The sequence below is a fragment of the Temnothorax nylanderi genome, unplaced genomic scaffold, assembly GCF_030848795.1.
Source record: "Temnothorax nylanderi isolate EJ_2023f unplaced genomic scaffold, tnyl_v1.0 TNYL_tig0723_pilon, whole genome shotgun sequence".
NCBI classification, from domain to species: Eukaryota; Metazoa; Arthropoda; class Insecta; order Hymenoptera; family Formicidae; genus Temnothorax; species Temnothorax nylanderi.
The window spans coordinates 16224-43811 of NW_027249785.1; the positions used below are offsets into that span (position 1 = coordinate 16224).

The 27588-nt window shown below is 41.4% G+C and overlaps 3 protein-coding genes and 1 long non-coding RNA gene across 4 annotated transcripts; 3 read left to right on the forward strand and 1 right to left on the reverse strand.

Moving 5' to 3' along the window:
- Positions 1–6792: 6792 nt before the first annotated feature.
- Positions 6793–10671, forward strand: LOC139785011 (uncharacterized). The gene has a single exon (XM_071724180.1). It carries the CDS (start codon positions 6793–6795, stop codon positions 10669–10671), a length of 3879 nt encoding a protein of 1292 aa, XP_071580281.1.
- Positions 10672–11246: 575 nt separating this feature from the next.
- LOC139785012 (uncharacterized) lies at positions 11247–11972 on the forward strand. Its single transcript, XM_071724181.1, has one exon. It carries the CDS (start codon positions 11247–11249, stop codon positions 11970–11972), a length of 726 nt encoding a protein of 241 aa, XP_071580282.1.
- Positions 11973–23410: 11438 nt separating this feature from the next.
- LOC139785015 (uncharacterized) lies at positions 23411–24244 on the forward strand. Its single transcript, XR_011721773.1, has 4 exons — positions 23411–23491; positions 23759–23966; positions 24061–24140; positions 24216–24244. It is a non-coding gene; the product is annotated as an uncharacterized lncRNA (long non-coding RNA).
- Positions 24245–25493: 1249 nt separating this feature from the next.
- On the reverse strand, positions 25494–26982 carry LOC139785013 (uncharacterized). The gene is made up of 2 exons (XM_071724182.1): positions 26782–26982; positions 25494–25937 (listed from the first exon to the last, which is right to left on the reverse strand). Exons 1-2 carry the CDS (start codon positions 26980–26982, stop codon positions 25494–25496), a joined length of 645 nt encoding a protein of 214 aa, XP_071580283.1.
- Between the last annotated feature and the right edge of the window lie 606 nt (positions 26983–27588).

Below are 27588 nucleotides of genomic sequence, written 5' to 3' on the forward strand. Positions count from 1 at the left end.
ATGATTTTATTGATGGAAAAAGGGCACATAGGCTTAAATCATCTAAATCGACTCAGATATGTGTTATACCTATACAGTAATCGGCAAAAATTCTGTTTTTAGTAATGATATCGGCGGTTATTTGTAATTAATCAAAAATAAAAAATTTTAATGTTTTTAATTTTAATTAACAAAAAATTGGTAATTAATAAAATACTAAGCTTTAAATTTAAAAAAATTATTAATTAATTGAAAATGTAATACTCTGAAAAATTTATAAATAATCAGAAATATATTGCTTATAATTTAAAAATTGGCAATTATATAAAATAAATTGTCAATTTTTAAAAAAATTACTTATTTGGGAAAAAATATTTTTAATTTTTTGAAAAATTAGTAATTTTTAAAAAGTAAATTATTTGATAATTATTAGAAAATATATTTGAGAGATGAGAGATGAGAGAAGAGAGAGATGAGAGAGATGAGAGATGATAAATAATCTTGATTGAAAACTTCTTGGAGAATAAATACGCTGTATCTGCTGATACGTTTATACAATAGAGGAAATAGTTAGGGAGCTGGGTGCCAAAATTTCTATATGATTTGTTCATGTGGCAGACATTATTAATAGCGATAATTGTACCATAAGAAACATTAAGGACCGCGTCTGCCACCATGGTAGCGCTGCGTTGTCAATTGACAGCGCTTCGAATTTGTTAAAAAAAAAGGGGGTACTATATGATTTGTTCATGTCTGCCTCTGAGGCTGATGTTCAGAATCCTTCTGAAAACGAAGAAAATCGAAGAGGCAGACATCCAGGGCTCTGACTTTTGTAGTAATCAATTTTTCAAGTCTTTTTTATGATTTAAAAAAGTGTATATGAAGTGTACACTTGGCAGACCTGAATTGAACAACACAGAAAAATGGTCTGCCAGCATGTTGCCTCTGCGTTGTCAACTGACAGCGCTTCAAAAATGTTAAAAAAAAAAGGTGTGCTATATCATGTGTTCATGTCTGCCTCTTGGACTGATGTTTAGATTTCTTATAAAAAAGAAGAAAATCGATGAGGCAGACATCCAGGCCTCTGATATTCCAAAGGCAGACCATTTGAATATATTTTTGAAAAACTCGACACTCGCGCCAAGCACAAATAAATTTTTCTTGTAAAAAACTTGGCGCTGCTTTTTTAAGATTAATCTAGACAAACTTGCATAGGTGCATAAGCATATGCATAAAGAGATGGATTGGTCTATTTCCTTTTGCACATATATATGAACCAATCAATTTCTTACGCTTATGTTTATGCGCGATGCAAATTTGTCTGGATAGACTTTAAAAAAGCAGCGCCAAGTTTTTTACAAGAAAAATTTATTTATTTTATTTTAATTAAATATTTTTATTTTATAATGTTACCTCTTTAATTCTTTGTGATTAAAATGATTAAATGATTCTTTGTAATATTATAATTTTATCAAGGAGAATTAAAACTACTACCACTTGGGTTGATAGAAAGATCCTCAGGAATACAAAGATACATACCACTTGGGTTGAGTTAGGTAACACAATTTTGTTTTATTTTTTAAGAGTAGTTGCACTACAATTATTTTTCAAAGCAATATATATATTCTCTTTGTAGTTGGCGTAATTTAAAGATTTCATATATTTTTTTGAAATAACATATCACTTAGGTTGAGTTAGGTAAAACAATTTTGTGATATAATTTTGTTAAGGTATATATCACTTAGATTGAGTTTGGTAACGCAATTTCGTGATATAAAAATAATTTTGTTAAGGTATATATATATATATATATATATATATATATATATATATTCTCTCTTTGTAATTGGCGCAGTATTAAATAATTTCACGTATTTTTTTTTAAATAGATACCACTTGTTATTTAGGTTTTTTCGAGGTATCACTTGGATTGAATAAAATAACAATTTTGTAATTTAATAATTTTGTGAGACAATTTTTGTGAGACAATTTTGTGAGACAATTTTTGTGAGACAATTTTGTGAGATAATTTTTCGATTGAATTTACAAAATACATTGCGTGTACTTGGCACTTTTTTTTACCTTTTTTAAAAAAGGTAATTTTGTACTGATTAATAATAACAATAATCAGCCGTAATACCCGCTTTCTTTTGATTCTCCTTGAATTTCAAAAAATTGTACAGTTCAAAATCAGTGAGCAAAATGTCTGTCAAATTTTTTTCGTATTCAGGGAGTCATAATGAATCGAATGGACGCAACTAGAACCATGAGCAAATGACTTAATAGAGCTTTTTTTTTACATTTTTACAACTACGTCCCGTGATAATGCAGAGCCCTGGATGTCTGCCTCATGGATTTTCTTCGTTTTCAGGATGATTTTGACCATCAGCCTCAGAGGCAGACATGAGCAAATGATTTAGTACCCATTTTTTTTTTACAATTTTGAAGCGCTGTAACGCAAAAACGCAGCGACGTAGGATCTTAATTGACTGGACCAAATCGATTCGTATTGATCTGAACTTTAATCCCTATCGATATGAAACATGAACAAATCATATACCGATTTGGCACCCAGCTCCCTAACTAAAAGTCCCCTATTATGAGATAGAATCCTAATATGAGATGGCGGAGTTTTTTCATGGTGGAATCAACAGATGGGGCCTATATAGGGCCTTTTAGCTTAACATATCTCATATTAGGATCCTGTCTCATAATAGGGGACTTTCCTCTATTAATATATAAGTAATAGTTAATAAATTATTTTTGTAAGTCAAATATGTACACATTTATTGCCGTGTTGACTGATTTAATGATAACTGTGTGATAATATAAATATAATTTTTTAATCATTGACTTCGCTTTATTTAGTACTTCTGAATATAAAATTGAAACTTCGAATACATTCATAAATTTACAAAAATTTAATGTTATATGCACACTCAAAAAGAAGGAAAATTTAAGAACAACAGCTTTATACTCATTAATATAATCTAATAAATATCGACTAGGTTAATTAATAGATATATTTTCTCACAATCTTCACAATTATTTTTTTAGTTGTTCAAAGAATGTTCTTAAAATCATTCTTAAAACAATTTTTCGCTTTATCATTAATGTGTAAAATAAGTGTAATCAAGAACTTTATGATGTTCTCTTCGTCTTGTCTAGTATCTCTGATTGTAATATTGTCAGTTACCTCATATGTTCATGCTTGTTTTTGCCAAAACAACTTGTTTCAGAGTCAAGGATAAAAAATTATTTTTATTTAATTGTTAATTTTCTGAAAAATTAGAAAATATTTTTATTTAATTATTAATTTTTTGAAAAATTAGAAATTATTTTTATTTAATTATTTATTTTTAAAAAATTAGTTTTAATTCTTGATTTATTATTAAATTTTCTAAGAATTAAAAAATAATGTTAAACATTAATAATTTTTGTAAAAATAATCTTTTTTTAAAATTAATTACAAATTGTTAGGTAAATAAAAATAAGTTGAAAGAAATTTTTATTTTTTTGGCAATTAATATTGTATTTTGGCTTATTAATGATTGCTTTGACATTAAAAAATAAATAATGAAAATTTTTTTTTGCAAATCACTGTACCTATATATAATATACAAAGGACATGTGTTTTCTCTAATGTTTACATTACACAAATGCTGTTGTACTGCCGCGATCCTGAAGATTCGCGCAGCAGTGTGTAGTTGAAAAAGATTATGAACATACCTTTATATAACTCATTGAAACTGCAAGTGACAAAAATTATGCATTCCAATTTGTAGAATGTCTTACTTAAAAAATTAAATTTTAAAAGATTATTTTTTTTTTATTTAATGATAATGATTCCCTTCTCGGAATACATGGTTTAACTTTTCTTTATTTCTATACATATTTACAAAAGATATCTCTACATTTCTTCGTGTTTTCTTCATTCTTCATCCTGCTTATCTTTCTTTCGTCCTCTCTGTAATTCTCTCTCACTCCTCATTCTGATGATTTTCAGCATCCATTCCACTCCTCCCCCTTCTGACATTATTACTGCTTCCGGTAAGCCCATTGCCTTGGTTTCTATGCATTCCGTCAGAATATGGTTCCCCCCCCCCAGGTTTCCTCTTTCTCTCCACATAATCTACATTCTCTCTTACTGTCCTCCTCCCAGTATTTATTTCCTCTCCATTCGTTGCAACATCCGAATCTGGCTAGAGTCTTCAGTCGTTTTCCTTTTCCTTTCTGTCCCAAGTATTTCGCTCTTCCTACTCCTTTCCACCTTTTGTATTCATTTGCTAAAACTGACTTTTCTATTTTATTTCTCCTTTCTTCCAGCTGCTTTTCTTTATACTTTTCCATCCATTCTTCTACTGTATTTATTCCTTTGTTTTCCTTAGCTTCTCTTTCCCAACGGCTCGTTCCTCCTACTTCATACAGTTCTTTTATTGTTTTGCCCCAGTTTGTACTTTCCCATTCTATCTTATCCATTTCTCTTGTGCACTCTTTTAGTATCACGTTTTCTGACTTGTTCTTTATTCTGTCTTGATACCTTATCGCTCTCCCTCCTGCTTCTAGGCTTATCTTCTCTATTGTTGCCTCCTCTCTGACTATGTATCCTGGAGTACACCTGTCCAATCCTAGGATCCATCTTATGTACCTTTCCTGTAACTTCTTTCTAAGCTTCGACTTCTTTCCATTCTCTCCATCCCCATACTTCTACTCCATACAACATGATGCTTTTCACCATAACATTGAACATCATAATTCTTCTGTCAAAGTCTCCTCCAAATTTCCTCTCTCCTATTCCCCATATCTGTGCCATGGCTGCTGCCGCTCTTTTTACTACGTCCTTTATATGTGCATCGTCCTTGTTATTCTTCTTAAACGTGAAACCCAGATATTTAAATTCTCTTACTTCTTCTAATTTTTCATTCTTCCATTTCCATTTTCTTTCTTTGTTTCTTTCCTTTTTGTAGAAAACTAGTATCTTAGACTTACCCGCATTTAGGGTTGTTCGAGAGCGCGCGGTAGCGCGGGATAGCGCGAGGTAACGAGACGACCACAAAAACAGCAAGTACAGAAAATGCAGAAAAATAAAGTCTATTCAAAGTCTGAGTATGTACAATTATTTACAGAGTCTTTTTCAGGCGAAAAGCCGTGAGCGGTAGCGCGCACAGAAATTAGCACGGCAAAAGCGGCGAAAGCTGTTAAGCGAGCGAATCCGATTTGCTACGCGAAAAGCGGCGTTAAGCGGTGTACAAGCGGTCGTATAAAGATATACTAGGCGGGTGATCTGCGAACGAGAGCGATTCCGCGGCGCGGCGGCGGACTTTTATCACCTCCCTGACGAGGCTCCCTCCAGGCTGATCACCAAATAATTTCGAGAGGGTGATTGGCCATTGGCGGCCTACGTCATCGTGCTTACGTCACGGTTTTCATTTGACGATGCGAAGTGATCGTTACGTGTTTTCGATCACTATGTTTACAGTATGGATCTTTCCTTTGTGTAAGAGCGGTTACTTGACTTTGTTGTTGCCGAGCGAAAGTCGGCAAACTTTCCGGAAGGCGAATGATAGAAAGATCCATGCTATACTGAATATTAACGCGACTAATTTAATGCGATATCTTTGATTTTTGCTGAAAACGTGCGAGCAAACAGGCATGCAACCAAACGCGATTTTCGGCATGATTATCGCAATCTCAAACAAGGGTGAGTCTCTTTCCTTCGAGATATTTTTCCAGGCTATTTTAAAAGATTATCTTAAAAAATTGAATTTTTTATTTATTTTTCTATTTTTTTATTTAAACAATATATAAAAAAGTTGTAAACTAAATAGGTAATTATATTTGAGTAAATAAACAATAAAAGACCACTTTTTACGATTTTATCTTATTTATGGGACAAAGGGCATGTTGGGGATTCCAACGACTTAGCGTTAAATTTGTATTTTCCGGTACATGTATTTATATAAGTTCCTTGGGAAACGATTCTTGTTCATCACGCGAAGTAAACGTGGTTGTCACAATAATATACATTAGTTGAGAAACGCCGAGAGGCCCGGAACCAATGATACGCGCCCGTATTCGACAATCGCCAATTAGAGCGTTGTACAGCGTTAATCCCCGCCAGAAAACCGTCTCCGAAAAGACACCGACGAAACAGTCGTCCGGACACCTCGCAACTGTACACATAAACGATTACAAGCGAGTCGAGCGAAGTCAAGTCCGAGTTTCAACGGTTCGATCTCTGTGCGCTAAGCCGTTCCGTTCTCTCGCGCTGGAAGCGCATCTCTACGCGAACGCGTCTTCGGTGTCTCGCGCCGTGCGTACAATTCCCATCGAACCGAGAAAATCAGCGCAATTCGCAACCGAAGCGTTGAATAGAGACGATTTCGCGCTATCCGTGGGCAGGATAACTGGTGCATCCGCACCAAGTGTCTCGGCCTTTCTCAACTCAATTCCGGACAGTTAGTAATAAAGGAAAGTTTGTGAAATTAACACCGCTGTACATTCATTTCGCGGGATATAACGGATCGACAATTTTGTCCGTTGCTGGTTTCGTCAGTCGTGCTCGTCAGCAACGTCGGTCGCCGAGTGGTGACCTCCATGAGAAAAACAAAGCGGAGCCGCACGTGAAATCTCGCGTCTTCTCTGGACGGATCCGGTAGTTCGTTCGGCAGCAATTCAGTGCGCGCCCGAACATAAAATTGGTCCTTCGAGCCGGATCGAGATATTTAGTGCAGTCCTTCAGCCGTTAACATGACGGCAGCGCCGGAAGTCGCTGCAACCATAAATGACCTCCTGGCTTAACAGCAGGCGTTGATGCATTCAATCACTCGAGCGCTTGATAATTTCAAAAAGCTCGGGAAGAATAACTACACCGTCGCAAAGGTCCGCGCGCGAATAGCCAGCTCCAAAGAAGTCTGGACGCAATGCTTTCGCGTGCACTCGGCCCTTCTGCAAGTTGTTCCGGAGGCGAAAAGGAGCACGCTCGATTACTTTCGAAACGAGCTGTTCGATCAAGCCGAGGATATCCATTCGACGACCTTAGACTACATGGCCGAGTGTCTGGAGGTTCTCGCGCCGACGCCGCCGCAAATGGGAGCGAACCAGGTTCCGGGCGCCGCGTGCAGTCATGGGTCATCCGCCTCATCGTTCTCGCTGTCACACCTGCCGCCCATCAACATTCCACCGTTCTCAGGGAAGTACGAAGAGTGGGAGACGTTCCGCGATCGCTTTACGTCCCTCATTACAAAAAATCCCGAACTTTCTGCGTTTGCGCGAATGCATTTTCTGTCGTCAAGCCTCACCGGGCGGGCGCTTGAGTCCATTCGAAGTATCCCGATAACCGCGGATAATTTTAAACTTGCGTGGAAAGCCCTTGAGTCTCGGTACGAAAATAAACGCCGATTAGTCGAGATGCATGTGTCCGCGCTATATAATTTGCCGAGCGTCTCCCGAGAGTCGGCAAGCGAACTCAGTGAGCTCCGGGACAAAGCAAATCGTGCAATCGCGTCGCTGAAGAATCTAGATCGATCCGAAACCGACATTCTCAGCGACCTGCTCGTGTATAGCGTCACGCAAAAGATAGATCCCGCCACTCGGAAAGCGTGGAAACTAAAGGGTGGGGATGACGCGCGGATCCCAACATATGACGAGCTCGATCGATTCCTCGATTCTCGTGCTCGCGCGCTCGAAGAGTTAAACCCCGCGAATGTTACCAAACAAGCTCGCTCGTCGAAGGTGACAAGCGCTACCGCATCGGGATCCTCTCCGATTTCGTGTCCGCTTTGTAAAGCGTCTCACTTCATGAATAAATGTCAACTCTTTGCAAAGAAGAGTCCGAGTCAACGATTAGAGGCGGTCAAAAAAGCTAATCGCTGTATAAATTGCTTAAGCGCCAAACACGCCGTGCAATTATGTCAAAGTAAATACTCGTGCCGCACATGTCAAAAAAGGCACCATTCAATGCTACACGTCGACTCGGATCCTTCTACCGTGGACAATACTTCCGCCGCGACCGCGTCGATCACCGATGCCGCGCCAATCACGACATTGTTCTCGAGCGCTAAAGTGTCGTCGATGCCTCCCGTGTTGCTCGCGACGGCAAGAGTGAGAGTCAGTTTCCCATCCGAACCGCCGACCGGTCGTGCTCGCGTCGTTCGAGCGCTGTTAGATCAAGGATCGGAGATGACATTCATTACCGAAAGACTAAGGCAAGGCTTAAAATTGCGTCGCGTTAGAATGCCCGTCTCGATCTCCGCAATCGGAGGCGTCGACGCCGGAACATGTCGATACGCAGCCGAAATTCAGATTTCTCCGCTCGGCCAATCATCTCTCGCGTTCAAGACCACTGCGTCCGTAATGAAAAGTTTAACGAAGTATACGCCGTCGCCCGTAACGTCGCCCGTCCAATGGAGCCACGTAGCCGATCTCGCGCTCGCGGATCCGGATCCTGCGAACTCGGACCCCATTGACGTAATTATAGGTGCCGATCTGTACGGCGACTTGCTGCTCGACGGCATTCGAAAAGGCTCCCGCGGCGAGCCCCTCGCTCAGAATACCGTTCTCGGTTGGGTGCTGTCCGGGCCCGCGGCTGACCCACAAGCGCGTCCTCGAGCAGTCACAGCTCAGCACTGTTCAATTTCCCCGTCTCTCGACGAGGCCCTCCGACGCTTCTGGGAAATCGAAGAGATTCCTCGCGCCGTGCCACTGAGTCCGGAGGAGCAACAGTGCGAAGACCACTTCCTCGCCACTCATTGGCGCCGCTCCGACGGACGATACGTGATTCGCTTTCATTTCAAAACCGGCCCCCCAATCGAGATCGGTAATTCTTATAACTCAGCCGAGCGACAGCTGAGAGGTCTTGAACGCAGGTTAAACGCCGATGAACGATTGGCGACGGAATACCGCGCCTTTATCGAGGAGTATGAGCGACTTGGGCATATAAAGCGTGTGCCGCTTGACGCTAGCGCGTCGTCTCAGTGCGTGTACATTCCGCATCACCCCGTCATTCGCGAGAGCAGTACCACCACTCGGTTACGAGTCGTCTTTAATGCATCGAATCCGACGAGCAACGGCACGTCACTGAATGACCACTTGCTAACCGGGCAAAAACTACAGACCGATTTACCCGCAGTTCTGCTCCGATGGCGGCTACCGCGATACGTCTACTCCGCAGATATTACAAAAATGTATCGTCAGATCGAAATTGACCCTCGTGACGTCAATTATCAGCGAATATTATGGTTAGATCGCGAGACTCGAGCCATCATTGCATTTCTGCTATTAGTCCTAACGTACGGAACGGTTAACGCTCCTCACGATGCCCTCCGCGTTCTGGAGCAACTAGTTCGCGACGAGGGAGGCTCATTTCCGTTGGCGGTTCCGGTGATTCGAAAGGGTCGGTATATAGACGACTTTCTCTTCGGAGCGGACGACATCCCGCTGCTTCGTCAGACGCGCGATCAAGTGTGCGCGTTACTAAGTCGGGGGCGGTTCGAACTACGTAAATGGGCGAGTAACTCTCCGCAACTTCTGACCGACATCGACGTTGAAAATCACGGATTGGCGTGTTCGAAAACGTTGCAGGCCGATGAGCAACTGAAAGTGCTCGGAATAAGCTGGAAGCCCGCGCTCGATGCTTTCCAGTTCGACGTTTCACTCCCTCCTTCCGTTCCAAAAACCAAGAGATCAATCTTATCCCTGGTAGCGAAAATATTCGATCCGTTAGGCTGGGTCACGCCCGTGACAATAAACGCAAAGATCCTTTTGCAACAGCTCTGGCAGGCGAAAGTAGATTGGGACGAGGCCATCGAAGACAAACTTCTAGTGCAGTGGGAGACGATTCACGCGTCCCTGGCGACGATCAACGGTCTTAACGTGGATCGCTGGGTGCAATATGGGGCCGACACCGCGAACTGCGAGATTCACGGCTTTTGCGACGCCTCCTCCACCGCATACGCTGCGGCCGTTTATATTCTCGTCACCTCCGTGACAGGCGAGACGACGTCCAGATTGCTCGTCGCCAAGTCAAAGGTCGCTCCGATCAAATCCTTAAGTATTCCTCGACTGGAATTACTTGCGGCCGTTCTACTGGCGAGGCTGGCAGAATTCGTGCGGTCGGCGCTACAATTAACTGCCATACCTCTCTTTTGTTGGACGGACGCTCTCGTCGTTCTAGCGTGGTTGGCTCAACACCCCTCGAGGTGGAAAACTTTCGTTTCCAATCGCGTCTCGGAGATCCAATCTCGCATTCCTTCCGCCACCTGGAAACACGTGCCAACCGAGGACAATCCGGCCGACTGCGCTTCTCGCGGCATTCTCGGATGCCATCTCGCGGCCCACCATTTGTGGTGGCATGGGCCTTTGTGGTTAAGACTTCGTAAAACTGAGTGGCCAGCTCCACACGAGCTGTCGTCTCACGATACGACACTCGAGCAAAATCCGCGCATCAGTACGCACCTAGCTAAGCCGATCGAGCGGTGGGAATTAATGGCGCGTTACTCGTCGTGGCCAAAATTAATTCGGGTCACCGCCTATATTCTTCGATTCATATCTCGAACTCGCCGTATCGACGCTAACGTCAGCGAGGCGAGTCCGTTTGCTCTTTCGGCGGAGGAGTGCCGATCGGCACGAAACTTTTGGTCATCAGACGAATCCAGGAAGAAGAATTTCCCGTGGAACGAGATGCGCTCTTGAGCCGAAAGACAATTTCATCGAAAAGTGCGCTCATATCACTCAATCCTTTCATCGGAGAGGATAAATTAATTCGCGTAGGCGGGCGGTTGGCCCACGCTCCGCTACCACTCCCTGCGAAACACCCGATCATCCTCTCCTCTCACCCCCTAGTCTCCTTACTAGTCCAGCACGCGCATATAAGATCACTTCACGCCGGCACGCAGCTCACCCTCGCTACGTTACGCCGGGATTTTTGGATCATGCGCGCGCGAACTATCGTAAAGGCCGTAATCCATCGATGTGTAACATGCGCCCGCGAAAAGGCGGCAACCCCCACTCCGATCATGGGACAGCTGCCTCACGCGAGAGTCTCCCCTCCCGCGCGCGCGTTTCAGCATTGCGGTCTGGATTATGCGGGTCCGATGCGCGTACGCCCGATGTCCGGGCGTGGGATTTCAGCTCATAAAGCGTATATCGCAGTCTTCATATGCATGGCCACGCGCGCCGTGCACCTCGAGATAGTGGACGGCTATTCGACTCCCGCATTTTTGGGGGCATATTCGCGTTTCTGCGCCCGACGAGGCCTCCCCGCGTCTATGTACTCCGACAACGGAACAACGTTCGTCGGCGCGGACCGCGAACTTCAAGCCGCGTTTCGCGCGGCCCTGCGCGATCCGAACTTCTTAAATCGAACCGCCTCCGATCAAGTTTCGTGGCACTTTATTCCTCCGGCAGCCCCGCATTTCGGCGGGTTATGGGAAGCTGGAGTTCGAAGCGTGAAGCACCACCTTCGAAGAGTGGTAGGAACGCATACTCTTACGTTCGAGGAGTTCGCGACACTCCTGTGCAACATAGAAGCCTGTCTGAACTCCAGGCCGCTAGCTCCGCTCACCGACTCCGCTGACGAATATGAGGCGCTCACTCCAGGCCATTTCTTGATCGGCGCCGCGCTAACCGCGAGTCCCGAAGCATCCGTGCTTCGTCTAAACGAAAATCGGCTCTCGCGTTGGCAAGTGGTCCGTCAGAAGACGGAACGGTTTTGGAAGCTGTGGCAGGCCGACTACGTCAATACGCTACAGCAACGAGCCAAGTGGCGAAAACCCGGGAAGGAGCGACTTCGAATAGGGCAGCTCGTACTCCTTCAAAACCCGTTACTTCCTCCGTGCAAGTGGGAGTTAGGCCGCATAATCCAATGTCACGCGGGCTCCGATAACGTCGTACGCGTCGTGACAGTAAAGACCGCGACGTCCGAATATAAGCGGCCCGTTGTAAAAATCTGCCTGTTACCGATCGACATCGATAACGCCGAAACGCCGGCGTAAATCTGTAAATTTTTCCGATATATATCCGGATTGCCCGAACTTAGCGACCGCCTCAAGCAACGCGCGCCAGCTCAGCCATTCGGTTCGAAACGATGGTTTCGAGGCGGGCGGTATGTTGGGGATTCCAACGACTTAGCGTTAAATTTGTATTTTCCGGTACATGTATTTATATAAGTTCCTTGGGAAACGATTCTTGTTCATCACGCGAAGTAAACGTGGTTGTCACAATAATATACATTAGTTGAGAAACGCCGAGAGGCCCGGAACCAATGATACGCGCCCGTATTCGACAATCGCCAATTAGAGCGTTGTACAGCGTTAATCCCCGCCAGAAAACCGTCTCCGAAAAGACACCGACGAAACAGTCGTCCGGACACCTCGCAACTGTACACATAAACGATTACAAGCGAGTCGAGCGAAGTCAAGTCCGAGTTTCAACGGTTCGATCTCTGTGCGCTAAGCCGTTCCGTTCTCTCGCGCTGGAAGCGCATCTCTACGCGAACGCGTCTTCGGTGTCTCGCGCCGTGCGTACAATTCCCATCGAACCGAGAAAATCAGCGCAATTCGCAACCGAAGCGTTGAATAGAGACGATTTCGCGCTATCCGTGGGCAGGATAACTGGTGCCTCCGCACCAAGTGTCTCGGCCTTTCTCAACTCAATTCCGGACAGTTAGTAATAAAGGAAAGTTTGTGAAATTAACACCGCTGTACATTCATTTCGCGGGATATAACGGATCGACAATTTTGTCCGTTGCTGGTTTCGTCAGTCGTGCTCGTCAGCAACGTCGGTCGCCGAGTGGTGACCTCCATGAGAAAAACAAAGCGGAGCCGCACGTGATATCTCGCGTCTTCTCTGGACGGATCCGGTAGTTCGTTCGGCAGCAATTCAGTGCGCGCCCGAACAGGGCACATAAATCAATTTTTTAAAACAAAAAAAAATAAATATTTTCTCCAAATCATGACCTCTGTTTTCAGAACGTTTAAAGGACATGTTACTACATTAAAAAAAAATTGGTTTTAATTGCATTACTTTTCATTAAGTAATACTCTAATGAAAACTTTAAAGTCGATTTTCTCGAAATAGCATTTTGGCGTATGTGCCCTTTTTCCCAATGGCCTTATTAATATTTATTGAATGTTTATTTCTCTTATACTATATAATATTTTTTTAATTTATTAATCTAGTTTTTAATAAATTAAAATCGTAATTTTATACTAAAATTACTATAAGTTTAAACAAATTTATTAATTTTATAACATAAATATTAAGATATAATTTGATAATTACGTTTATTTAACCATCTCTCTCCTTCCCCCTCCCCTCCCCTCTCATCTCCCCCCCCTCTCTCTCTCTCTCTCTCTCTCTCTCTCTCTCCCAAGATTAAATTTTGTAAAATTTCATCACTTTGTATCAAGAGACACGGTAGTGTCTCGCGCCAAGTATACGCGGAGCGAGACCGACCGTAACTCTTTTACGCGACGCGACGGGTTGCGAATATACGAGATGTTGAGATCTCGATAACGAGTGAACGGATCAAGTTCTAAGTAGGCTTGATCGATAGCTTGGGGTCGATTTGGGGGGAGTACGTCCTTTTCATTTTTCCGCTACGTGCCCTACGAGCGGGGATATTGCGACGCAAAGTCCAAATGTGAAATTTTTTTATTAAGATACGTCTACGTCGACGCTCTCATTCATTTATTTACATATATATATAATAAGGGGGAAATGTAACTTTCACTTTTTTGACACTAGCTGGCGGTGCTAGTATCGCCAGTTTCGATATGCACATATGTATACGTGTGTGTACTGCGCGAGTGCATATAGTGCGTTTAGCGCGCTGTCACACATCAGTTAACCTATCTCGAGAGATACGGTAGTACGCGCGGAGCGAGACCGACCGTGACTCTTTACGCGACGCGACGATTAATTTAAGGTAATTGTTTTATGTAATTATCCTATATAATTATCTTATTTTATATATTACTGTTACTTATTTTACTGTTTACTTTATGTTGAGAAATGTGGACTTATGGCAAATTAAGATATTTATATTATGTATGTATTCTATGGTTCATGTTTCTGTAAACTAATGTAAAGGCGCCTTTATCGCCTTCCGCGTTTATTTGTTTCGTTGCGTACTTCCGCCTTCTTCCTCGCTAGCTCTCGCGCTGTAAAGACCGTTGATACCACGTTTGAAAAGTAAAGTTTATTTTAGCCACGCATAACGGAGTCTGTTCAGTCTGTTTCGTTCCCATTCCCCAAATTCCATCAGGTTATGGGCCCAGGCTTTACGCGATACGGAAAGTAGCCAGAGAAACTTGTATTACTTGTAACGAGATCAATCTGCGCGATACGTGTAATGGCGGAAATAGAAAAGTACAGGATTCCCTTGTTGGACGGAACAAACTACGACGACTGGAAATTCAGGGTCGAGATTCTGCTAGCGGAATTAGAACTCACATCCTACATTGAAGTTGAGTATACGAATTTGGTACAAATTGAGACGACTGACAACGCGGAAACACGAGCGAGGAAGCAAGCCGAGATAACCGAGCATAAGAAGAAGGACAGAAAATGTAAGTCGCAAATAATACAACGTATTGCAGATAGTCATTTAGAGTATGCGAAAGATAAAGCAACAGCGCGTGATGTAGGGGAGACCGGGGCCTAACCGTCGCCGGGGTTGAACCGTCAAATCAAATATCTCGGAACCTGTATATTGTGCGAACTCGCTATTAACATTGTAAACCCTGCTTATGGTACCCATGTGACCAACGGAGTTTCGGCAGGTTACCTGCCGTGTTATGATTTTTACGAGGGCAAACGTGTTTTCGGGAGGTGAAAGTTACATTTTCTGCGCGTGGAAATTTTGTAATATCTGCAATAATATTTGCTCTCCAAATCTTGAGGTACGTGATTATAAAGAGTAATGCATGCTGAACACGAATCCAGTGTAGTTTTTTCATTATCGTTGATGTCTAATATTTCGTGGGCGATCAAACCTAAAACTTGTGTTTGGGGTTAATCCGTCAGTAAGCAGTCCGAGTGCATTTCCAAGGCATTTCCGGGCATTTCCAGGCTCACTGCATATGGAATATGGATGAGACGGGAATTACAACCGTTCAGACACCGAATAGAGTCATCGGACGTCGAGGAGTGAAACAAGTCGGGCGAGTGACTTCTGCGGAAAGAGGAACCCTCGTAACTATTTTTTAATAATGTTTCGCATAAAAATTTTAAATAAATTTTTATATTTTTCTCTTAAAAAACAATTATTAAGATGTATCCTATCATTTTTCAGGATTAGATGTACGTATATGTATTGAAAATGCAGTGTGACGGTTAAACCCCGGCATTTTTGAGATTTCAATTTTTCCACCGTTGTCGTTTTTGCTCTATACCGGTTAAACAAAGCGACGTAGATAAAAATTTCCTATATAAATTTTGTAGCTAAAGGTTCACTCTTTACAGTGGTATACCACATTTAACTAAAATTATTTATTTTCTTGTTAAAAATCGGCACCGAAAAAAAACTGACGGTTAGGCCCCGGTCTCCCCTATGGCAATCGTTGGAAAATGCTTTTCAAAGAAAAGGTATTGCGAGTCAGCTCTTGATACGAAAGACACTTCTTACATTGAAATTTGATGCCGGTAATGATAACACAGGACCACAAAATTTTTTTTTTGAAAAGCAACTGGGATCAGAGTAGGTGTTTCTTATAGATTTTGGGTCACAGAATCCGAATTCGTAAACCGTTTTGCTCCATCACGTCTAGATTTTTAGATAATCGAGAAAAATAGCGGAAAATCTGTGAAAATTGAAATAAACATTTAAAGAAAGAGCAAAAGTATAACATCAAAGAAAGAGAAAAAGTATAACATCAAAATGCGGTCACAGAACTGATTTAAATATATTTTAGTAAGTTAAATAAAGTGCAAAAAAGGAGGATGTTAAAAAAGGGACGAATTTCGCCCAAAAAGGTGTAAGTAAAAGAAATAGTGTTTTTTTGTAGATCTTGATCTCCTGAATACGATAAAGCTAATAAAAAGTTCGTGGTGCTTGGGGAACACCTTGAAAATTGAGCATAAACGTGGTGTATTTACAGAAATTCGGATGAGATATATGCTATATCATAAAATGTACTGGTGAAAGATTTGTTGGGGAGAGGGAAAAGTGGGAAGAAAGAGTGTTTTGTGTGCGTGTGTGTGTGCATGTGTGCGTGCGCGAGTGCGGGTGCGTGTGCGGGTACGGGTGTGTGCGTGTGTGTGCGCGTGTGTGCGGGTGTGTGCACACTCGCACACACGCGCACGCGCGCACACACCCGTACCCGCACACGCACCCTCACCCGCACCCGCACCCGCACCCGCACCCGCACCCGCACCCGCACCCGCACCCGCACCCGCACCCGCACCCGCACCCGCACCCGCACCCGCATCTGCACCCGCACCCGCACCCGCATCCGCACCCGCACCCGCGCACACACACGCACACACACACGCACCCGCGCACACATACACCCGCACCCGCGCACACACGCGCACACCCGCACCCGCACCCGCGCACATACACACACACACGCACACGCACCCGCACCCGCGCACGCACACACGCACACACACGCGCACACATACACCCGCACCCGCGCACACACGCGCACACCCGCTCTCGCACCCGCGCACATACACACACACACACACACACGTACACGCACCCGCACCCGCGCACGCACACACGCACACACACACACGCACGCACCCGCGCACATACACACACACACACGCACCCGCGCACACACGCGCACACCCGCACCCGCGCGCGCGCGCGCACGCGCACACACACACACACACACACACACACAACATTCTTTCTTCCCCCTTTTCTCTCCCCAACAAATCTTTCACCAGTACATTTTATGATATAGCATATATCATCCAAATTTCTGTAAATACACCACGTTTATGCTCAATTTTCAAGGTGTTCCCCAAGCACCACAAACTTTTTATTAGCTTTATCGTATTCAGGAGATCAAGATCTACAAAAAACACTATTTCTTTTACTTACACCTTTTTGGGCGAAATTCGTCCCTTTTTTAACATCCTCCTTTTTTGCACTTTATTTAACTTACTAAAATATATTTAAATCAGTTCTGTGACCGCATTTTGATGTTATACTTTTTCTCTTTCTTTGATGTTATACTTTTGTTTTTTCTTTAAATGTTTATTTCAATTTTCACAGATTTTCCGCTATTTTTCTCGATTATCTAAAAATCTAGACGTGATGGAGCAAAACGGTTTACGAATTCGGATTCAGTGACCCAAAATCTATAAGAAACACCTACTCTGATCCCAGTTGCTTTTCAAAAAAAAATTTTTGTGGTCCTGTGTAATCTCTCTAATCATTTTTTGAGGTTTGATAAATTAATCCGAGAACTTAAATCTAAAGGTGCTACCCTTGAAGAGTTGGACATAGTATGTCATCTTTTACTCACGATGCCAACGGAATATAATACAGTAGTAACAGCACTGGAAACTATGTCATCTGAGCTACTGACGTTGAGCTTTGTGAAAACGAGACTGCTGGACGAAGAATTGAAGCGGAATGGTAAACTTGCGTGCGAAAAGAATAAGTACAATAATGCGTCGACAACTGCGTTTTCATCGTCTACGGATAATGGAAAAGAACATGGATCTAAAGGCGCAGGAAAGAAATTTAATCAAAACAAAGTGAAATTTACGTTTAATTGTCATAACTGCAGACTACCTGGCCACAAGAGAGCAGACTGTCGAAAGAAAACAAAAACTAAAAATTATGAAGGAACAACGGCACAAATCGCTTCTAAAGGAGAAGATACAGTTTTCAATTTCGCTACAACTACAGAGCATGAATTACGGAGTGGATCGAGCTGGTTCCTGGATTCTGGCGCAACGGAACATCTAGTTAGTAGCCGTGATCAATTGTCAAACGTGGTAACACTGGAAAAACCGGTGAAGATAAATGTGCTAAATCTGGCAGTTACTTACGAGCAGAACAAACCGGAGAAATCAACGTCGTGAGCAACGTGAATGGAAAAAGGATTCCTAAGGTAAACGTCCCAATAGCCAACCATGTCCCAGTTCCCAACCACTAAGGGGAATATTCCACCTAATTAAGAGATTTTTCGATAAAAATAAATAAATAACCACTTAATTGAGTTCTACGATTTATAATCTATGCATAGGACAACGGTTAAAATAATCCTTGCGCTCTTTGTAGTAATTTTTTCGAGTTTCTTGAGAGTGCACGCGCTGCCCCGGGAAACGAAGAGCATCTGTAAGCCAGTTTGTTAAGAATTGACGAAGTTCAATTGTAACTATGTCGCCTTCATTTTTTATATATATTGAACAAGTTATAGCTTTTTATATTAAGGAAGATGTAGAGAATGCAAATCTAGGGTCGAAATTTAGTTAGAATTGCCGATAAATTGTTAATTTGCATGGTCGGATACTCGGACGTTTCAACCGTATGGTGTACCAATAGCGAACCAAGTGGCTGGATACTGGTACAACCAGGCGATCGGGTGATGTCCCAATTGCCGGACGCAACAAACTCAGCGGCCATAACCTTGATGGAAATGAACACGAACGATCAGCATTTACGCGCGGCATTGTTTACTAGTGTGCTTAAAGTGTGTTTAAAATTATGCTAAACTGAGGCGATTATTCGCAGTAAGTATGATATCTAACATTTTACAAATTTGACTTCGTCGAACGAGTTCGTTATTGCTATTATGTAGTCAGCAGATTGTTTACATTGGAAAAGTCTTGAACGTAACCTCTAAAAAAAGTTGTCTCTGCTTTCATCTGCGACTGGTTGGTAATAGGGACATCGAGTGGCCGGGTATCGGGACATAACCAAAAACTGATGGCCGGGTACTGGGGCACATTGAGTGGCCGGGTATCGGGACATAACCAAAAACTAATGGCCGGGTACTGGGACATTTCCTTTTCTCGCATTTTCCGAAAATATCAAATCAACTATTACCGATGGAACTAATTATTGGATGGTTTCTAGAAACTATAGAATCCAAGCTTTCGTTTCGTCGTATCCGCTTATAAATAAGATTTGTTAATATATATAAAAATTTAATTTCAATTTTCCAGGAGTCTTAAATAGTCCGCTATTGGGACGTTTACCTTATAAAGATAAAAGACGTACTCTTTGTGCAAGGATTGACTTACAATCTAATATCCGTGCGTAAATTAGAGATGAACGGATACAAAGTACTATTTGCTGACGGAAGAGGAGTAATCAAGAAGGGAAACACGACGGTAGCGATCGCAAACAGGGAGAATACGCAATTGTATGCATTAAATCTGGAACACATATAGGAACGGTGAATGCTTGTACTGCTGCAACAGAACTGGAAATTTGGCACAAGAGGTTCGGACATCTGAACTATGAGAGTGTCAGGAAGGTTTTGGATCAAAATAAGAAAACAAAGACGGATGCATTACAACAGTCGATAGAAAAATGTCAGGTGTGTATTGAAGGAAAGCAGACCAAATTGCCACATGATCAACATCGGATTCGGGCAAAGAGACCACTTCAGCTGATACATAGTGACATAATGGGACCAATAAATCCAATATCTTACGATAGGAAGAGGTATGTATTGACATTTGTTGATAATTATACGCATTTTACCGTTGCATATACTATTGAGTCTAAAACTGAAGTATTGAAATGTTTTAAAAAATACGAAGCAATGGTAGCAGCATATTTTAATTCGAAAATAAGTCGTTTCAGATGTGACAATGGACGCGAATACATATCTAACGAGATAAAGGAATACTTCGAAGAGAAGGGAATACAATTCGAATTCACTATCAGATATACGCCTCAACAAAACGGAGTCGCTGAGAGGATGAATAGGACTGTCATTGAAAGGGCGAGATGCATGATCTTGGGTTCTAAACTTAGTAAAGAACTTTGGTCTGAAGCTGTATTAGCAGCTGTGTATCTTGTCAACAGAAGTCCTACATCCGCTTTGAATGGAGGTGTACCTGCGTACTTGTGGTTCGATGAGCCAGTAAACACAAAGAAAATGAAAGTTTTCGGTTGTGTCGCCTATCTACGCATACCAAAAGAACTTGTAGCTGGAAAATTTGATTCTAGATCAAAGAAATGTTACTTCGTGGGATATTGTTCTAATGGATACAAACTCTGGTGTCCTGAAGAGAGGAAAATTCTGTTTGCAAAGACGTTATATTTGATGAGACGAAATTCACCTTTGTCGACTCGACGAGTGAAGATTGGATTCCGAATACTGTTGGACAACAAATAGATTCTAATACCGATACACAAGAAAACATTATTGTAAACAAAACACTTCAAATTGAAACACCTCGGACGACTGAATCATCGGAAGACAAATTTGAAGATGCAGATGGAACTCCGACACGTGCTAACGGAAATCGAGATAGTGGAAATAAAGGATGTACACTACGAAGATCAGAGAGAGAGAAGAAGAAACCGTAATATTTGAAAGATTATGCGGCTTTAGCGTTACACTCGGAATCATTTGTAGAAAATGTACCGGAAACGTTCGAAGAAATTTAAGAAAGAAGAGATAAAGAAGAATGGGAAGGTGCTATACAAGAGAAAATAGATGCTTTAATAAAAAATGATACTTGGGAAGTAGTCGAGCTTCCACCTGGAAAACGAGCACTGAACTGCAAATGGATATTTAAAGTCAAACGCAATAGCAACGGAGAAATTGACCGTTATAAGGCGCGGTTAGTAGTCAAAGGCAACGAACAGCGGTGTGGATACGACTACGAGGAAACTTATGCACCAGTTGCAAGACTGACAACTTTCAGGACCCTGCTAGCAATCATCAATGAAAGGAACCTACATGCTTGTCAACTGGATGTGAAGAATGCTTTTCTACACGGTCGAATTAAGGAGGAGATTTACATGAAGCCACCCGTAGGATTTAAAGTTCGTGGAAATAAGGTGTGCAAATTGAAGAAGGCCCTATATGGCCTGAAACAGGCTCCGCGGTCATGGAACGAGACTTTCGACACGGAAATGAAGGATCAAGGTTTTCAACAAGCGGAAACAGATAAATGCTTGTATGTGAAGGTTACAGTAGAAGGAAAAATTTACCTGCTTCTTTATGTTGACGATATTATTATTGCAGGAAATAATCTCAGAGAAATAGAGAAACTGAAAGACAAGTTGAAGAAACGTTTCTGTATGAAAGATCTTGGCGATTTACACTCATTTCTCGGAATAACTATAGTCAGAACGGAAAACGAAATACGACTCAGTCAACCTGGTTATCTGCAGAGTCTGTTAACTCGTTTTGGGATGAATGAATGCAAGCCTGCGAAGACGCCGATAGAACTAAAGAGTACTCTACACGAAGACGGGGAAATTCTGGATGAGTCGAAGCCATACCGAGAATTGGTCGGATGTTTAATGTATGCTATGCTTGCAACCAGACCCGATCTAGGCGTAGCAGTGAATTACTTCAGTAGATACCAAACTCGGCAAACGGACAAACTCTGGACAGGATTGAAACGAGTACTTCGATACATTAAAGGAACAATAAAGCTGGAACTGTGCTTTCGAAAAGGAATAGAAGAGCCGTTAATATGTTATGCGGACGCAAATTATGGAAGCGAAGCTGATAGAAAGTCAACCACTGGATACCTTATACAGGTGTACGGAAATCCTGTTTTATGGTGTACGAGGAGGCAGACTACGGTAGCGCAATCTTCAACTGAAGCGGAGTATATTGCTTTAGCAACATCACTCACAGATCTCATATGGACGAGGAATCTTCTAAAGGAATTCGGAGTGGAATTTTCAAAACCTCCAAAAATCTATGAAGACAATCAATCGGTGATACATCTGTTGTGTCGTTGGGAATATCGGAGACTTAAGCACGTAGATGTGAAATACAATTTTGTACGAAACTATTATATGAAAGGACTGATAACAGTAGAGTACGTGAGTACTGATGAACAAGTGGCAGACGTATTAACCAAACCATTAGGAAATGAGCAATATTTAAAGTTGCGTAGATTTTTGAATTTATGTTAGATTCATGATGTAATTTTCGTAACAGTAAAGTTTAAATTTGAACATTAAATATTAATTTGAGGAGGAGTGTTGAGAAATGTGGACTTATGGCAAATTAAGATATTTATATTATGTATGTATTCTATGGTTCATGTTTCTGTAAACTAATGTAAAGGCGCCTTTATCGCCTTCCGCGTTTATTTGTTTCGTTCGTACTTCCGCCTTCTTCCTCGCTAGCTCTCGCGCTGTAAAGACCGTTGATACCACGTTTGAAAAGTAAAGTTTATTTTAGCCACGCATAACAGAGTCTGTTCAGTCTGTTTTGTTCCCATTCCCCAAATTCCATCACTTTACTACGTTTACGTGAGTGTTTACATACAGGTTAACCTATATATATTGACGGCAGGGAGCTGATACTGAGATCAATGAGCCTGTTTACACGAGGCGTTTCTGCTGCGCGATTGCGGCCGCGCGTTAAGGGGGTATAACACCTTTGAGCATGAAATTTAACCTTTTTTTCACGATTTTTTTTAACATATAAGGAATAGAGCAATAAAAAATCGGCTTTAAGGGGTCTTTTTATTATACATTAAAGATGTAAAAAAAATTTTTTTTGTATATAAAATTATTCGTATATAAAATATACACCCTGTCAAAAGAGGCCGTGTGCGTCCACCTGGTGTACACGATTTCGGCTGACTGGTATGACCTAGAACAGAAATCCAAAAAAAATTCTTAATCTGTGATAGATTGGCTATGGAGGTACATAGGATTTTTGAAAAATACTGATTTTTGCGAAATTGACACTAATTTAAACAAAAGTGTCCAAATTTACACTGAAAAATCGTGTATAAAATTGGTTCCCAAAAAAAACTAACAATCCAATTTAAAAACGGCTATGTACCTCCATAGCCAATCTATCACAGATTAAGAATTTTTTTGGATTTCTGTTCTAGGTCATACCAGTCAGCCGAAATCGTGTACACCAGCTGGACGCACACGGCCTCTTTTGACAGGGTGTATATTTTATATAGGAATAATTTTATATACAAAAAAATTTTTTTTTACATCTTTAATGTATAATAAAAAGACCCCTTAAAGCCGATTTTCGATTGCTCTATTCCTTATATGTTAAAAAAAATCGTGAAAAAAAAGGTTAAATTTCATGCTCAAAGGTGTTATACCCCCTTAACGTTTGCACGAGCCGCACGCTGTCGCGAGGTAAGGTGCGACAACGCGCGCATACGCGCGTACGCGAAACGGCAGTAACACCGTAATCGTGCCGGCGATATACTGAATTTGAATTTGCTTTGTGCTTATCTGGAGATTTCGTATCCCTACATCGTGTTACCACCGCTGCCGTAAAAGAAGGTTCTCTACGCTTGGCAGAAAGTGACGACTGACACGTTCGATTCCGACTTCGTTGATCGCAGAAGAGCTGGACTCGAGGTACGTTTCCGATTTTCAATTATAACAGTATCGTGCGATGAATGTTGTACTAACCTCAAAGTCGGAGCATCCTTGCTCACCGCTACGGGATCGACGTAAAGTTTTAGCGGATTTTAATCTTCCGAATTAGCGTCGCAACAATATTAGTCTTCCATTATCTATTGCCTCACAACTTTTCGATTTTAATATTCTGTAGCTGTATAGTTATTTGTACACAATCGTGATATTAATATACATCAGATTGTTCATGTTTTTGTGCTGTTACAGTTCTATGATTTAGAGGAACTGTTTCGTAACGGTGGCTCCGTGCCAGATACAAATTACATATTCCTGGGAGATTTTGTCGATCGGGGCTACTATAGCTTAGAAACGTTTACTCGTCTGCTCACACTTAAAGCTAAATGGTCCGACAGGATAACGTTACTACGCGGTAATCACGAATCTAGACAAATCACGCACGTTTATGGATTTTACGGTAAGTGCGCAACGATACTTTCTTTTCTGGGCTTTTTTTACATTTGTGTATAATAAAGCTTTGATTTCATTGGTCTCTTCATTTATTGTTCTAGATGAATGCCAAAACAAGTACGGCAATGCTAATGCGTGGAAGTACTGTTGTAGGGTATTTGACTTGCTCACAGTTGCTGCCGTGAGTATTTGTATAAAAGATTTTTTTAAATTGTAACTTCACTTTTGATTACGCTTGAATAAAATTCTGTTTTAGTTAATTGATGAACAGGTTCTTTGTGTACAGGGTGTTTCATGACGATACAGAGCGGTACGGCGGGTTGCCCATTCGAGCAGGCGCGCATGGTCGTTCACAATTGCGTTGACTTCGGTGCATCACCTATAACCACTCGCATATCTTTTTTACAATAAAATGGACTTTAGCGCCCGAAGTTGCAATACAATTGTGACGGATTTCCGTAGCAGTAACGTTAAAACAGAAGTCGAGATGACAATACAGGTTATGAAATAAATTTTATTAAGAAAACGAAAGACATCTTCTCTCTTACAAAAAAAGCTCGTACCATAGTCCATCATAATCATTATATATTATAATTTTATTACTTAAATTATTTTTTGCACACAATGTTTATGCACAGGACAAAAGTCAGCAATTAGTATATGTGTGCAAATTTAAATTATAAGTTGGCTAATAAATTTCATTCAATGTAAGTTTAAATAATGGCAGAAATCACCATTAACAAATCTTACAATATTCATTTTGTTTAATTAATAAATAATTTATAATTAAATTGATAATCAATTTAATATATCAATACTAATGAGCATTATATAATTCTTTATATAAATGATGCTGCTGCATCTTAAAAATCTTAATCTTAATCTCATAAACAAGAGGTTTATTAGTATAAAATATACATTTTAAATATGATGCTAATAAATAGTTTATATAAGGCAAATTATCATAATATTTAATGAATACTTTTCAGTAATAAATTCCTTGTAGATTTAAATGAGATTCAGTAGCATTATTTACATAAAGATGCTTATTAGAATCAGTATATTGAATTAATTATTAATGTTAATGATGAAATATTAATAATCTGAAATAAATGTTGTTAGACATAAGATCCGCTGATAATCGTTTTTATCGTTATAAATAACGATGGAAACGGTTATCAACGGATCTCGTGCCTAATAACATTTATTTCAGATTATTAATATATATATATATATCCAATATATGATATACATATATATACTAGAAAAATATCCAATGCAATGTTACGGAATAATAGAAACGGGCCTCGGTTGTACGCGGTGCTCTCAGCGCACACGCACACGGCACGCACTTGTGTGCGGCATGAGAGTCATCCGTCACACACATGCTACCGAGGCCGTCGACACATTGCATGTGTGCAACGTATCATGTATTTCCAACACATGTTGTGAGATAGCTCGGTAAGGTAGAAAACAGATATTAGAAGTGTCGATAATTATTATCGACGTTTTTAGTTCCGCTTAAGTGATGGCGCTATCCCGTCGGAGTTCGCCTGTCACTCCAGGATCCCTTTAAGGCAGTGTTTACCTCCATGCCTTTAGATACACTACACAAGTATTTTATGATGGAGTTGGCTCTGTTTACTTTACTCCTGACAGCCTGGACCTGGTGGTCGAATCTCAGCGCATTATCCAACCAGATACCCAAGAACTTGGCCTCGCCACAATTATACACATCGCAGTCTCCAATACTTATGTAAAGGTCTTTATTCACGTAGCCGCTCCGATTAAATTCCACTAGGACTGTTTTTCTGGGCTCCAAGTCCAGGCCCAATCGACGTAGCCGTTGAGCAATAATATTGACTGCCCGTTGTAAAAGGAGTTGATTGCGTTCACGGTTTGGACCGCGTACATACAGCCCGATGTCATCCGCAAACTCAGCAGCCTCCACGCCCTCCGGGAGACCAGAGCAGAGACCCTGAGTGTAAAGAGAATATAATGCCGGGCTCAATACCGCACCCTGCGGGAGTCCCCTGTAGACAAGGCGATCTACAAATTCACGGGAATTAATTATAAATCGCACCTTTCTCCGATATAGCCAATTGCTAATGAATTTCACTATGTCGGCAGGACAATTAAGGGGGTATAACACCTTTGAGCATGAAATTTAACCTCTTTTTCACGATTTTTTTTAACATATAAGGAATAGAGCAATCGAAAATCGGCTTTAAGCGGTCTTTTTATTATACATTGAAAATGTAAAAAAAAATTTTTTTGTATATAAAATCATTCGTATATAAAATATACACCCTGTCAAAAGAGGCCGTGTGCGTCACGGGGGTCCAACTATGGGGGATTGGCTATGGAAGTACGTAGGATTTTTAAAAAATATTGATTTTTGCGAAATTGACACTAATTTGAACAAAAGTGTCCAAATTTACACTGAAAAATCGTGTATAAAATTGGTTCCCAAAAAAAACTAACAATCCAATTTAAAAACGGCTATGTACCTCCATAGCCAATCTATCACAGATTAAGAATTTTTTTGGATTTCTGTTTTAGGTCATACCAGTCAGCCGAAATTGTGTACACCAGCTGGACGCACACGGCCTCTTTTGACAGGGTGTATATTTTATATACGAATAATTTTATATACAAAAAAATTTTTTTTACATCTTTAATGTATAATAAAAAGACCCCTTAAAGCCGATTTTTGATTGCTCTATTCCTTATATGTTAAAAAAAATCGTGAAAAAAAAGGTTAAATTTCATGCTCAAAGGTGTTATACCCCCTTAAGTGCAATCAACTAATCCAGCATTACACGGAATTCAACACTGTCATAAGCGGACGAAACATCGAGGAAGGCAACCAGAGTATATTCCCCCACGCATAAAGAGGCCCTAATGTCAGTTACTATCTTGACTAGGTTATCGGCGCACGACCTGCCCCTGCGGAAGCCGTTCTGTGAGGCGCTGAACTTATCTTCTTTTTCAGCCCACCATACGATCCTTTCATTAATCATTCTTTCCATAAGTTTACCTATGCATGAGGATAATTCTATTGGCCTTACCTTCTCTGTTCCAGGCTTGTCGATAAATATTACCTGGTAGTCCTGCTAATCGGCAGGAAGAATGCCAGAAGACCAAACATTGTTGAATAATTCCAGAAGGCAGGTTTTCGCCGAGTCCGGAAGAGATCTAATCATCCGGTATTCCATGCCGTCAAGTCCAGGAGCAGAATCTCTCCGAATCATCTCAATCGCTCTGTCAAGTTCATGGCGACAGAACGGAGCCTCCAAGTCTTCATCCGGATGCATCTCGCCAAAATCTCGATTGGGCTCCACTCCAACATATGGGGGAGCCAAGCTATCTATAGAAGCTCTAATGACATCTTCCCTGTTTTTCGTGGGCCAAGGGTGCCATTCTATATTCTTCCTAGCATTCTTTAAGATACGCATCGTGCTCCAGACGTAACTCAAACTTGTGAAGCGGTTAATATCCTCACAAAACTTTTCGTACTTCGTATGAATACTTTTTGTCCTCCTGAAGGCAGCAAATGCACGTCTCCTGTTGTTAATAGCTTCATCACAGTCCTTGTCCCACCACCTGTGGGACCTCTTGCGAGTGTT